We start from the raw sequence: 15,585 nt of genomic DNA on the forward strand, positions 1-15,585 counted from the left end.
AATATTTCAATACTAAACAAAGTTTTATTAATAATATGGATGATTTTAAAGATTTATGAAGTTTTATATTGTAAACTTTATGTTTGTAAGACATAAGAAAATGAGCTTTAGTAAGCTTGGTGAATTAGTTGCTTGTCATATAAAAAGAGGAATCCAGTGGTATATGATTAATGTAGAAACACCTACCTTTTTGTGACCTACAGGCAAGGCTTTTTGGGACCTTTTTTATTTGAATCAAAGCTTAAACTGCACAGATTTTTGTTCTTCCCTCTACCCCTCTCTCCTCAGAACATTTAGGCCAAATGATTTGAAATGTCTTTCATGTTCCTCTGAATAACTAGTGGCTGCTACAACTATGTCCCTTTATACCTCCCTGTAATGTTGAAAAATTTCCTGAGATCCCTAACCTTGTGATCATAATCTCCCTATGCCCTGGATAGTCTCTTGTGAAAGGGAATTAATTCATGTGTCAGGTTAATTGTAGTCAGTGTGGTACATCCTCTCACGCTCTCATCCCCTCACTCGGGAAACGTCATGGAAAATGCCTTCTGAAATGCTAAATCCTTCTTTCTCAAGTTCATTTTAATTCAACTGGAGCTTCTGGAAACCAAGCAACTGTTGAAAATTAAGCACTTAGCCTGCATACTTAAGAAAACAACATCAACCATTATAAATTATTCTAATATTATTGATCTGAACGGTTAAATTAATGCTTGCGAATTCATTAACAGAAATAAATTATTTTCAAACCCTACCAAAAGTTATTGAACTTTTCATCTAGAAATTCTGATATGACAGTGAGATTTAAGGGGTTTACGTAGCAGAGTGAGCATGATTCCTGTTAGTCTGGAAAATTGAAGTCCTCTGCTTTCCTCTTATAGTCTTTTTGGTTACCAAAACATTGTGTGGTTCCTTTGAAGAGTAGCTGGAGCTGAGGGGAAATGCTACTAATAACAGGAAGGATAGTTACTTCCTGAAGAATTTTCATATTCTAGGAGGATAAAGTTCCATAAGGAAAAAATAAAAATACTGCAGGATTGCAGAATTGAGAACTGCTTATAATATTGTGTGTGTTTCTCTCTTCTGTGAAAGACATTTTGAATTAAGCTGAGCAAATGTTTTACATCTCTGAATGTTTTGTTTTAAATGTAACTCAATACTAAAACCTCTACTTTGTGATAATGCTGTAACACCAATAAGTATTCTACAGTGGTTCTCACAGTATGTCTTTTAAGAAGTCACTATTTTTCTACAGTTGTGTAATGGCTTATGTATTTTACAATGAGAGGTGATAGATAAAGCACTGAAAGTAATTTGAAGAGAGCTGTTCTTTTAAAGCTCACCCCTTTTTCATTGAAAGCTAGATTGATAATGTAAACTGCTCCTAGATCTGCTATGGTCTAGCTCAGTTCTGTTGTTTACTGTATATGCACTCAGAAAACCAAATTAGTACATTATTTTAGAGGTCAGTTCTAATCTACAGCAAGTATGGTAGGTCCCCTTGAAAATGTTTTTCATCTATGAAGTATTAATATCACAGATACTGTGGGGTTTTTCATATAGACAAAAGCCTCATCACAGGACTCCATGCATAGATCTCCTTTAGGCAGGACTGTTGCACGTCCTTTGGCTACAGCATGTGGTTTTGCCTCTGCATTTTGGGCTATTATAAACATTTTTGATGTGTATTCAAGTCACTTACCAGCCGCTAACCAACTTTCAGCATCATTTGGAAGCTTTTGGATGTGCAGCATCTGAACTCTGGTCGTATGAATGTTGCTGCTTTCCCAGGGGAATACAGGTCACGGAGCACGTTAGAGCAGAGAATGAAGCACTTTCAGCAGAAGAAATTCGACTGTAGAACAAGCTTATAGTACAACCACCCACTTTCTTCTTTCCTTTGCTGAGCACGCTAATCAGTCGCAGTCAGGGTGTCAAATATAGTAAATGGACACGGCAGCCAAGTCATGTGTTACTTTGATGTCTGTTGTCTTTCCTGGACAGAAAATATGAGGCAATTTGGAACACTTGCTTTGGAGGACACTGGGGTAAATTATAATGTGACCAATTTTAGGAAATATGGTAAAGTTTGAGCATCTTTGAGAAAGAGAATCTTCTGGAAGAAACACATAATTGTGACCTTATTTATTAATCAAAACCTCTGCCCAGGCATAATTCTAAACCCATAAATGGAAAAGATGTAGCATTAAGAGTTTAGTTATTGCTGGCAGTTTGGTGGACCAGTCTCACTCAGGCAACAGTTTAAAAGTTTAAGCTGTAAACTCAAGGAATATTTTTAGCAGTATATACGTAAAATCCACAGGCAAGGTAAATTTAAAAAAAAAAAAAAAGTTTTATGTAGTAGAGATATTTTACGTGTCTTTACATGATTTTTCTTCTGTTTCTCTTTTTCACTTGATCATTCCTCTTTGTATGTAATTTAGCAAAATAGCTAAAACACTTTTTATGCCCAGCTTGAGACTTGTGGAGGCAATTTTCTTCAGTCTCTGCTATTTTTGTGTTCAGTAGGTGAGAGCTTTATTGGTTTCACTGAACCTGTTTCTCAAACGAGGTGTTCCGGATTAGAAGCTCAGCATAATGACTTGCACAAGATCAACCACATTTTGCAATCTGTGTTGTTGGTCACTTGTAGGGACAGTGATACACATTTGAAACATCACCTCGGGTCACTTAGGTCTCAACCTTAGTGAGCAACAGCTTATTTCATGTGGACATAAAATTTCTACATCTCATAAATATATATAAAAAAGAAACAATACAGAGAAGGCAGGGGGAGATAAATCCCTGCTCCAAAGTGTTGAAATGATATTAAAGTTGTTGTAAAAATTATTTATACTGTGACTCAGATTCCAAAGTCATTGAGGCATTTTGAAAATCAAATTTCCATTTTCTTTTTCTGGCATGATTTCAAGCTGATTTCTTGCTAGTTTGTTCCCTCCAAATGCTGCATTCACTGTGCTGAACTAAAGGAGTTGTATTAGAGTTTTCTATGGAGAAATGGAATCTTCCTGAAGCATTGGGGTACTTTCTTCGGGTTGATTTTGTGGTATAATGTGGCTTTATCCCTTAATTTTTAATGGTGAAAACTTGCTGTCCTGTTTCATCTAGAAGCAAAGACAGCAACAGTGTGTTTTACATAGCATTGACCAATAAGCTGTTTTAAAATCCTGTACATAACTGAGTAACATCATTGATAAGTATGCAGTTGTGTCACAGTTATTTCTGAGATAAAAATGAAATTGTCTTAAGCTCTCTTGATATGTTTCATAACATTTTTCTGTTTAGTGGTTAGCAGGATAAAATGGGATCTTAATGTTTTACATTGCTGTGACCTCATGGCAGCCCATACCTTCTGTAAGGAGGCAGCACAGGAGAAGGTGCAGATCTCCTCTCTGGTGACCAGCAATAGGACACAAGGCAATGGAAAGAAGTTGGGTCAGGGGAAGTTGAGGAAATGGTTCTTCACTGAGAGGGGAGTTGGTCATTGGAACAGGCTCCTGAGGGAAGTGGTCACGGCACCAAACCTGTCAGAGTTCAAGGAGCATCTGGAAAACACTCTTAGTCAATACGATTTGGTCCTGCAAGAAGCAGGGACTTGGACTCGATATGAGTCCCTTCCAACTTGAGATATTCTATGATTCTATGGTCCATTTTATTACTTAAAAGTAGTAATTACTTAAAAAGTAGTAATTACTTAAAAGTAATTAAATTACTTCTTTCTTACCAGGAGAAATAATCAATGAAGTTTCATTAATCAGCTCTTGCCTTGCTGGCAAAAGCAAAACCAAATTAACCTAAATGACAAATGTTTCAAATCAACAACGTTTTTTCCCTGTAAGTAACGTTGTGCATCTCAACCCTCTCATTTGACTATTAGAACCTATTTAAGACAGGGTGATCTGTTTCTCTTTGACAAATGCCACCTATGAATAGACAAGTGGCCTTCAATTCTCTGAATTCCAAAAATCCCCTGCTTGTTGTCTGCCTGATTATGGGAAAACCTAAGACTTGTTATGTGTGTTCCTCTGAGCCCCATAGGTGCCTTTGGTTGCAGTTTTATATGTCCTGTTAAGCCATTATCCAATTAATAAACTAGAGAGCATGAAATTTCATTTTGGGGTCCTGATACATGTGCTCTGAATTTACTCTGGGCTGTCTTACACTGTGCTCTGGGCTATTGTAGCAATACTGTGAGTTTTCAAAGTAATACTTAATTCAATAATCAGTCACTTTCAAGAATAGGTATGCCAGCCTATATCGTCAGAAATCAATATTTTTAAAGACAGTCTGAAGTTTTTGTTAACAGAATATTATCTGATGGATTAGTATGAAAGTTTTTGTGAAATATTTTTCTTTTTTTTTTTTTTCTTTCACTTCAGACAATAGATTTAGAAGGGTTCAAGCTGTTCATGAAGACTTTTCTGGAGGCAGAGCTACCAGATGATTTCGTTGAGCATCTTTTTACATCATTTAGCAACAAAATCTCTCACTGCAGCCCATTAATAAAAAACAAACCCCAGCACCTCTCTGGAGGTAAGCATTAAGAACACAGTAATGTAAGTCCTGAAGGTTCCATCCCCCTCCTATTTCAGTTGTAATAACTGTCACTGTATGGAATTCTAAACTGTATGTATTTCTTTTTTGCTCTGATACTTGTGAAACTGGAAAACCAAATCATGAGCAAGAAATATGGTGAGAAGAAATGGAAATTAAATGCTTTCCTTTATTTAATTCACAATAATGATGCAGCTGAGACACCAAGTGGACAACCTTTGTCATGTTAATGCTAATCAGATTGCTATGGTTACATGATCTTGCTGCCTACTCTACTGTATAAACACTTTGAAACCTTCAGAGCATCATGCAGGGGGCTCCTGCTGGTACTGTACAGTTTCTGTACCCGGTTACTGCTGCTTCTCTTAACTGTCTAGGTGTGATGCTGCTATTAATAATCCTAAACACTTATCAGCTATTGATATTTTCAGTGTCCTAGAAGTGTTAGCAGTATTTCTTTTCTCAGTGTAAGGATCTTCAATGCAGTTTGAAATTTTCATGCTAAACTGAACATTTTGATTAAAAGTGATTTTGAGTTCAGAGGATGTAACAGGTTAAAATATTTCCATGAAAAATAGTGTTAAAGACTGTCAACTTACAACATTTTATAAAACTTTTAAAGCAAATTTGGAGAAGAAATTTAAGGTTACCTTCCTAACTTGATATATTTGGTTTGACACATTAGCAATTTGGGAACTCTATAAACCTCCAGTATCTAAAAGCAGATGCCAGACTAATTTATTGAAATAAATTGCATGTTTTGAACAGCTGGGATAATCAAGCACTTAGAGCAAGTTACCGAATGGTTTGATGGGTATTTAGTTGCTTGAATTCTTTATGTGAACATTAAGTGTCTTCAAATTGCAAGTCATCCAGAAATGGTGAATTTGGTACAAGTGCTACTTGCTGAAATGTTAGCTTCTCTTGCACATGCCAAGCACTAGTTTTCCATAGATGCCCCAGTGTACAATACTGATTACAGACTTTCAGATATCGCTGGGTGTGACCTGTTTTTTGTTTTCAGTGGATGCCATTCTCCACTATGTTAAATATCTAAGTTTATTTAAGTTTAAAATACATGTTTTTTTCTCCTTCTTAGCTTTTTATTTCCTGGCAAAAACCACCAAAGGAACAAAATAACCCAAACCACCACATTACATTATCATCTTCTATTATTTGCGAGGTGTATATACTGTAATGATCGTTAAGTGTAGTTAGGCTCCACTGAAAAAGCTTTTTTTCAGCTTGCAGAGCTTGCTTATCACATTAATTGTATGATTTTTTCATATACCTTTTTTTTTTTTTTTTTTTTCCATTTGAATTAAATTCTTTAGCTATCTCGTTTTGTCCTTTCCAGTCAGAACTGCCATGGACGCATCTCCTTCCACAAATATCTGCTCTGTAGACAGTACATCTTCAACTTCTTGGACTTTTGTTATTAGTTATCTAGGTTAGTTCCATGTGCAGAGCAGCAAGCTTAGTAGACTGTAGTGTAATTGTTGTGTGGAGTATTCAAAACCTTCTGTTGCTAGTTGCAGCTCTGATAGTGATTCACTTATAGGTTTGAGGAAGTCATTTAGACCAGTGATTCAGTCCCTTGCCCTTAAAGATGTTTGCCATGGATTATCTAAGGGCATGTCTAAATGTATTCTTCGTTGTATGCTGCAGTGTATAATTTGGATGTCATAAATATTCAGCATTGAATTTTTTTCTGCTGTGAATATAGATTCTGTTTCCTATGAAGTCTTAGCAGCACAATTTCATTTCCACTTCCATTACTTTTAATTTTTCCTTGGTGTTTTTGTCATATTTTCATCAATGAGTAGCACCAGCAATAAACATGCAGTGTACCAGCCACCAAAATTTGTAATCTTTTACCCTTAATGCTTTTTACTTGAAACTCCAATAGCAGCTGTCACTTAGTAATGCATATTTATTTATTATACCACGGTTTTGCATATGATATCTGAGTACTATTGTTTTTAAAAAATAATATTTTATCATTCTGTTATTTTATTTCTATGGGTCTGACACTTCACGTGTAGAAATAACAACTGTTTTTAGGTCATTGTCAGATATACATATCTAAATTCTGCCCAATATAGTCCATGCTCAGCTTTCTTCACTTTCACTATAATTCTCTCAGATTTTATTCTAATGTGTGGTAAAATATAATAATAATAATAATAGTTGTTATTTAAACTGTATGCTGAGTTTCTTACTCTAACTCCTACAGTTTTTTCTTCTTCACTCGCTTTTTCAAGTTTGTAGTTAATTTTCATCTTTTTCTGTTAGTAAGGACTTCAGAAATCATGTAATGTGAGAGCAGTTTAGTAGTCTTTCATATGTATTTAGTGTAGGACCAGAAGGACTGTTTGATAAATTGTTGCATCCAAAGTATATTCAGAGAGGTAATTCAATTCACTTCATGCAAGGGTTCTTGGTTATTTCTGCCTGAAAATATGCTGTTTATTTTGTGATTCAATTGCATGAGGTTTAAACGAGATGTAACATCTTTATAATTGGTAGCATTTAAAGGGAAAAAGTGCATTGGTAGATTTTAATGTACAAATGAAAATTATGGAAAACTTCACATTAGGATATTTAGTAATTTAAAAATGTAACTAATAGTGAAAAAGCTGACCATATCGGGAAATAAATTTGTCAGAAACATTTAACATTCTTCTGGAATGTGGAAAGGTACACAAGAACTAGAGAAAATCCCGAGGAAAGTAGCAGGGTTCATAAATCTCTCTGGCATGTGACTGTTTTTTAGTTAATGTCTCTTGGTCCACTCATGTCTGTTTATAAATTATATTTTCAGTTAAGGTGTCTGAAGAAAGGTGGAAACAGATGCCAGGTAAGCAGCAGCGCTATCAGTCATCTGTAAGTCAGCACATTGCAGTCACCTCTCTCACACCCCTGATTAAGCTGTACTGCTTTAACCTTCAGCTTGTAGCTGGTGATGAGCTATAAGATACCTTAAACTTTGTATGCCTTTTCATTTGAATTTCAGTGAAATCCAGGACTATACTTTTTTGGGATCTGTTAGCTCAAGTTTTATAATTCCTTTTATTATGTGCATAGGCTTCACATAAGACTGGAATGTGAACTATTTGTGTCAATTGTATGACTGAAGCTGGCATCTTGATTGATTAACATTTTATACTGTCTTAATTTTAAGGACACTTACTGACACGCAAACTCATTTAGGAGAACATTGCCCTGTTAAATCTTTTTATTCATTTTTATTCATTTATTCAGTGTTAATTATCTACCTGAAATCATGGACATGAACCTGATTAAAAGATATGTTTTCTGCACACCAAATCGCTCTATTTACTGATTTTTATTTCTGTTTAATGTTTGTAACTCAGTAGACCTTTGAAAATGTCTTTGGTTCTAATGAAGTTTTTCAAGATAAAAAATGGGGTGGGGAGGAAGCCACCAGAATTGTTTTCATTTGCTGCAATAATTAACATGTCCAAGACAAATGGATGAGAGAAATTGTGTATGCAATGATGAATCTGTTCTGAATTAATTATAGAAAATATTTAAAGATAGTAAATCCTTTTGTAAAGATTTATGTTTGGAGTGGGAACTGTAACAATCTTTTCCCATCTTTACAGTGGGAAATGTAACAAACTTGTAAAGAAGGTTTGAAGGTTTTATTGCTGCTTTCTCTCTGTATTCCTGTCCTTCCTTTTATTTTTATTTTTATTTTTTTTCCCCCTCTGTTTATTTGTTCCTGCAGATTTCAGTAATATCATCAGAACTACTCATCAATGTTCTCTTGAAACAGAGTTTGGCAATGTTGAAACTTCTGTTCCAAGTGGCACACTGGAACTGCTTTTGGTCACAATGTTTGAGCAATTATTATGACTTCATTTAAATTATTTGTTTATTTGTCCATTTTCTATTTATATTCTGTGGCTAAGGCTTCCATGTTTTAAATATGTGTTACTATGATACACATCTGGCTGTGTTTATGGGAAGACAAGACATTTGGGTATTATCATTGTTCTTTTACACTAAAACATCTTCAATTGGTGTAGCAAGTGTAAATCTGGAATTTAGACAAAATTCCTACAAGCACAGAGAAGTGGATGCAGCATTGGGCAGGGATTGTTTAAATACTTAAACTAACATGGAATGCAGTAGAATAAAATTTTTCACCGAATTGTTTGTAATCAAATGACACCGGATCAACACAAGTGAAAAAAATATTTGTGCCATTCCCACAATTGATTTTCTTTTTACAATAATTTGCTATGTTGGTGTAATATTTTAAAACCTTACCATCCATTTTAGTTCTGCCTTTGCTGCATAAACTATGAACATAAATTGTTTAAAACTTCTCATTTATATTTAAATTAAAAAGTCATCTGAGATTCAAATAAAACAAAGATGCATGTATCAAGGAGTTCTGCTTTTCATTTTCTGCTTATACCATATATTAAGATTAACAAAGGCTGTGTGTTATTTTCAGGTCTGAGACTTAACAAAGGTACCTCTACATCCCGACCTCCTACTCCTGCCAACTTAAATTCGCCAGACATGATCCAGCTGAAGGATATTGTTTGCTATTTGTCACTGCTAGAAAGAGGAAGACCTGAAGACAAGCTAGAATGTATGTACTTTTTTTTAAGGTCTTTTTATTATTATTTTTTTTTAATTTATTTTCAGGGAAATAAAAAATGTCATGAAAACTCTGTTTCTAAATTTTGTGAGTTTACAATTCAGATCATAGTAGTTGCATTATAAAAATATGATCCTAGGTGACTGTTATTGCAGGAATGATCTTTTATTCTTTAGAATATATTAATTTGATGAAATTTTAACTGAATTCTTCCTATCTAGCATGTGCTAAGATGAGGAGTAAATATCATGCATTCTGCAGTGAAAATAATTCTTTCTATACTATTGTCTGTCGACTAGAATAAGACCTGTGAAAAACAAGTGAAATATACCGAGAATGCTTAGAAATATTTAGAAGTGGTAAATAATCTGCAGATAACCAGTTAATGCCAACAAAGAATAGTTGTTAATATAGGCCATGGACTCTGTAATATTAGTGACAAAAAAAAAGCCAAGAATGACCCAAGTCTCCACCACTGTTGGGAATGAATGTTTGAAGCCAAAACCGATCAATTTCTTTCTGAATTTTTCTTTCTAATTGATAAGAATTTCCTCTCACTTCTCATATTGTTTCCTGAAAACCGCGATAAACTTTGCTTGCAGAATTTATTTGACTGTAACAGCATTTGATGTGGGTCCGATGTGGTGGGATTGTTCACTGTTGACAAGGTTGTATGCTGTGTGTCCAAAGACACCTGATAAAACAGTTTGTAAGCAGACTGCTTTGCTTTTGCTGTCACTCAAGATACTACAGCGTCCGGGACCCACCTGTACATGGACTCTCTTCTTACTCCTTGGAAAATTGATCTGAGGGGAAAAAATTAGCGTTTTGAAGGAGTAGTCTTCAGATTTCAGAGCTCTGACAAACTGTCCCGGATCTATTGAGTTGTGATAGCTGCAACCAAGGCAGTAGAGTAGCATTGTAACTTAAGTAGGCTTAGCAATATTTGCCTGACCAACTGTGTGTGATCCTGTGTTTGGTGAGATGACAAAAGGGCTTTTTGATGGTACTCCTCATGAATACAGACCATCTCTAGGAGAAACCAGAATTAAGTTCACAGACCAAATTAGCTGTTGGAGTGTTTATGTGGAAAAGTGCAATTGCACTGTCCTGCTAAAATGTCTCATTGGAGGCACTGTGGGCAGGGTAGTCACTGAGTGAACTGCTCACACAACATGAAGTGTTTGGTGGGTCTGCAGTTAGTGTGAAAATGTTAACGTTTGTCCTTTCTTTAGAACTCAGGCCTGGCTGTTTTGTGTTTCAGTTTAGGTTTTGTTTTTTTGTGAAACAATGTTGTTACTGTGGTTTCTGACTGAGTTTTCTCCTCTTTTTGTTTTGTTTTTAGTTATGTTTCGCTTATATGATACGGATGGGAATGGATACCTGGATAGTTCGGTAATGTTATTTATGTATTTTAATGGATTGTAAGAGTATGTCATAATGACATACCTATACAAAACTGCATTAATCCAAATCGAGCTTATATCTATCCTGAATTAATAGAAGTAGTATAAACTACAGTCAATAAAAAGTCACCTATATTTAAAGTAACTCTTGAGTTTTCTACAACTGTATGCATTTTCAAATGTTGACATTGCTACAGTGGAGTCCTATTCTATAGTCTTTTGATTTTTAATCGTATTACTGTAGGGGACACATTAATATGATTCCTGAAATTGTAGTATGCTGCTGGTAGATGTGTATGAAAGCACCATTTCTGAAGATTTCATTAAAAGGGGAAAGTATGAGAGTCACACAGTGGATATACATGGAGAGATGTCAGAACTCCCAGGTTGTTATTCAGAATGGAGGAACAGTATTAAAGACAAAGTTTTGAGGAGTAACCAACCAAACATTTGAAGCAAAATCAGAGATCTAGCAATCACTTAAAAATGTAACTATTTTTTCTGTTACCTAACAGAAAGAACAGGAAAAAGTATTTTATTGGCAGCTTTCTTGTTCCTTTTTTTTTTACCCATTTTGTATCTCCCTGAAGTAAGACAGCATCGAAAGGAATGGTAAAGAAGAGGTGATTCCCATAAGTTACAGAGGAATACAGAAGCTAAGTTATATAGAGATATAAAGTAAATACTGAATAACTGTTTTAGACAATAAAAATATTAATTAGGTAACTAGTGCAAAATAAATACACATGAGAATTCAGAACGGTTCTAGATAAGAATTTGATCATGTTTACAAACCAAATTGTGTAAAGGAATATGGAGAAGCGCTAATGGTGTGTGATCAAGGGAAGTTACAACACTGTAATGGTGAGAAAATATCTCTGTATTAGTTTATACCATCCTCTTTATGCCAAATTGGGCATTGTACAATGACTGTCAAAAAGCAACTTTGTTAGGTTTATGGAATTTAAAGGACCTTACATCGTCATATCACAGGGCGGACTTCAGATCATGAAACCAATGCTCAATGATCAACTAGGAAGGAAGAATCTCTTACTACTTTCAAGCCAGAGGCGTTCCTTCAGTTGTGGGGCTGTATTTTACCTCCCTGCGTGCTTTGTGGTCTGTGCCTGATGTTTTGCTAGTGAAATGGATTCACATAGGGTGGACAGGTTCCAGTGTAAAGGACATTTTATTAGGAACATTGATGAAGAAGTGTCATCGAAGGCAGTATGTTTGAATTATAAGTTACTTGCAATAGACTTTTTCATTATAATATTGTATTAAGTATTATAATTCTTCTTCTTTCATCTGTAGGAGCTGGAAAATATAATCGCTCAAATGATGCATGTTGCAGAGTATCTTGAATGGGATGTTACTGAACTGAATCCAGTAAGTACCCATTTTATCACAAGTTTTTAATGTTGCTAGAGATGGTGTTTAATCATTTTGTGGTACTTCTTGTCAACACGTGATTCTATACGTTAATAACATAAAAATAATAATAGAATGTGCTCCACTATGACGCTGTCAATTAGTGCTTTTATGAGTCTTGTTCTGATTAAATCTGATCTCTGAAACATTCTTACTAGAATTTAAGGTTTTCTTTAGTGCATGTAGTAATCAACATTTATAACACAACTAATTTGTCTCTGAATATTTCCTAAAAGTAAGTACGTCTTACTTGTATTGTATATGGTAAGTAAACAAGGGGACACAACTTAGTTTGGGAACTTTAGATGATAATAAAATGTAAATAGGAATATGACACTTTTCTGAACTGTGAGTACTCATTTTACTACAGGTGCCATACAGATAATATTTTCCTTACTTTTTGCATGCAGCTGAGGGAATTAGAGATCTGGACATGTTCTAATTAGAAACTCCTATATTAGAAGAGAATTTATGAGATTTTTCATTAAACTTTGTAGATCCTTCATGAAATGATGGAAGAAATTGACTACGATCATGATGGCACTGTCTCTCTAGAGGAATGGATTCAAGGAGGAATGACTACAATCCCACTCTTGGTCCTCCTTGGATTAGAGAATGTAAGTATTAGCATATGAACCATACTGAAGGACAGAACAATATAGGTTGGAAGGAACTTTTGGAGATCATCTGGTTCGACCTTTTATTAAAGGCAGGACCACAGACTGAATAATCTAGGGCCCTGTCAAGCCCAGTCCTGAATAATTCCAGTGGGGTGGTGTTAGTTGTTCTCAAGGGAATGAGCCTTTTTCCTTAGGCACAGATGGAATTTCCTCTGCAGCAATTACTGCTTGTTGGCTCTTGTCCTGTCATGATACATCCCTGTGACTGTAGTTCTTCTGTCTCTGTAACTACCTTAATAAACTACGCTAAGTAGCAATATCAAAGAGAACACTTACACCAAAGGATAGAGTGTTTCGAAAGAAGAGCTTATGTTCTGTGCATTTACAACTTCACATTAAAGATAAGACAGATGTAATATGATCAGTTTTATACCAGTCCAACACAGCTATTTTAACACTGGCATGTTGCCAGTGCCACCTGCTGTCCTGTATTTGAGCTAATTTTTAGCACAAGTATTTTAGCATATGTTTCAAATGCTTTTCTGTTATTGGAGAGAAAACATTTTTATTCTTCTTTTTTTTTCTGAAGTATTTTTCAGATATTGAGGTGAAATAATAAATATTACTTACTTTCCGTGTATACTGCTATGACCTGAATTAAGCCTAGATTGCTGTAGTTGCTCTATGGTGTTTTAGTTGCACAAAAAATGGTAAGACTTAGACTTTCCATAGGGAAATACGCAATGAAACGACACATTTAGCAGAAGATGCACAATTAGTGCCAAATCTTATTAATCAAATCACCAGCTAAATAGTTGAATTGAGGATAACTTTCAGTACATGTGGATTACTGGAAGTACAAATTCTAATTCTGTATGTGTGACTGAATAACAAAAATGTTGAATTTCTTTCTTGTCATCAAACAACAGATCTTTGTCAGGCTGAATTCCATTATTTCCACAGAATTACTATAAACAAAGGGCAGCAAATGCTGTCAAGCGATCAGTATATAGCGGATAACGTAGTCATTCTCAGTACAGATTTTCCTTTAGTGACAGGTAGTGTAGATGTTCTGGGAGCGTTTTTCAGTGTCTATACTTCATTCTTTCTAAATTTAAAACTCTATAAATTCCATGATAAATTAGTGCAGATCCTTCTGTAAAGGTTTATTTTCATATTAAAGCAAAAGCTATTGGAAAGAAGCTCTGTAAATGTATGTTATCAGACCTTTTATCCTTTTGAGTGTTTTTACTAGTTACTAGATAATTTATCTTTCTGTGTTTAGCTTTAAGATGGAAATAATAAAACCACGTCAATAGCGATCAAAATTCTATGGCCTGCAATCAACATGGGTCAGTGTTTTGGTCATTAAGAGTATTCCCAGTACTTTATGTGTTGAAGAGACATAAATGCACAGTTGTGAAAAAATACTATAATGGTATGTGAAATATATTTTTGATCAATAAGTATAGTTTTATTAGTTGAAAATTGGAGTAAAATTGATGGGGTGGCTTTTAATACTTTTTTAATATTTTACTTTACTGTGAATGAAGTCCATTATCTACAGAACTGTACAAGCTGAATTGCTAGTAATTTGCTAATGATTTACTCAGAAATTATGCCATCCTCTAAAAGGTCTCCAATTTTTTCTTTTCATATTTAAAACTGCTCTATATTTCTTAAACCATTCTCATAGTGTGTAGAGGAAAGCCAGATTTTTAAATTTTCCATCAAACCTGCAAAAACTCACTACTTCTGTTTGTACACAGTCCTAAATGATCAAATCTAAATGTATTTTAGGACATTGAAAAGTTAAATCAAGAAAGTTAAAACTGTAATGCTTGTCCGTTGTTATTTTGTGTAAACTGATAGCATGGTTTTGTTGGTTTTACAGCATCTAATGTATTACCAAAGCAGTGCATCATTCCCGTTAGTGGAATGTTTTTATTCCTTTTTATGTGCTGCTGTTAGATTTTGCCAGCCTAGCTTCCCAGGACTCTGCTTTTTGGCTGGTTTCTGTCTCCTTTTAGTTATGGTAAAGAAAAGTAACATACCTCTTTTGGACTCAGTAAACCAATAATAAAGTTCTGATATGTTAAAGTTTCCTACAGGCTGATTGGGCTGTGAAAATAAAGGGCATAACCTACTTATGGCTTATGCTGCTTAGACCTGTCCAGGTAGTCTTCACATGTTGAAAATAAACAAGAAAACCCTCCAAACCAACCAACCAGTCTCTCACATTCTGTTAACGTGAGCTTTGGATCTTACGCTGAACTCAGGCAATGATGACATTTTAAATCCAAGACATCAATTTCAGAGCTTGTCCAGGATGATAGTGACAGAATTTATTTAAAAACAAAACCAACAAAAAACCAGTGAGGTCTATGTGTTGGGTTGGAATCCATTAACTTACTGTGATACACTTAATTCTTGCACGGAGATAGTGCAACCGATACAAGATTCTCAGCTGGTGTAATTTTTATGCTAATATCAGTGAAATTATGATAATTTATAATATTTGTAATAGTACTTTCAGAATTCAGCTGCATTGTTTATAGTGAATCTTTAGTTTAAGAGCTATGTCAAAAGATCAGATATCATGTAAAAGTTAAGTTTTTATGACATACTATAATAGATACTTTAGTTACAATAACTGAAAAAAATCAGAGAAGCATTTGAGTGAAATATGGAACTATATTATTCAAAAATGAAAGAATAAACAAGTTACTATATATAAACAATGAAGTTGAGATAGCCTAATCTCTCACAGATTTGTGGTGTTTGCCCTCTGACCTCATCAGTAATCCCCTTCTGAGAGACAGGAGTATTAGGTTGTTATTACAAATATTAGTCAGCCAGCTGTTGCCAAGTTAAAAGAAGTAACTGGGAAATCTGCCTGACTTCTGATCTCTCT

The 15,585-nt window shown here is 34.7% G+C and overlaps 1 protein-coding gene across 8 annotated transcripts in view; it reads left to right on the forward strand.

Moving 5' to 3' along the window:
- DGKB (diacylglycerol kinase beta) overlaps window positions 1-15,585 on the forward strand; it is a 349,951-nt gene that overhangs the window by 83,158 nt on the left and 251,208 nt on the right. For 4 of the 8 annotated variants that reach the window (XM_071805088.1, XM_071805087.1, XM_071805090.1 and 1 more), the window contains 6 exons: window positions 4,401-4,554; window positions 7,400-7,435; window positions 9,065-9,205; window positions 10,560-10,609; window positions 11,935-12,009; window positions 12,549-12,668. In XM_071805088.1, the coding sequence (XP_071661189.1) occupies window positions 4,401-4,554; window positions 7,400-7,435; window positions 9,065-9,205; window positions 10,560-10,609; window positions 11,935-12,009; window positions 12,549-12,668 (576 nt within the window). The remainder of the gene's footprint in view (window positions 1-4,400; window positions 4,555-7,399; window positions 7,436-9,064; window positions 9,206-10,559; window positions 10,610-11,934; window positions 12,010-12,548; window positions 12,669-15,585) is intronic. The other 4 variants (XM_071805091.1, XM_071805093.1, XM_071805092.1 and 1 more) reach the window with 1 other exon arrangement.

The sequence above is a fragment of the Patagioenas fasciata genome, chromosome 2 (assembly GCF_037038585.1).
Source record: "Patagioenas fasciata isolate bPatFas1 chromosome 2, bPatFas1.hap1, whole genome shotgun sequence".
Lineage (NCBI taxonomy): Eukaryota > Metazoa > Chordata > Aves > Columbiformes > Columbidae > Patagioenas > Patagioenas fasciata.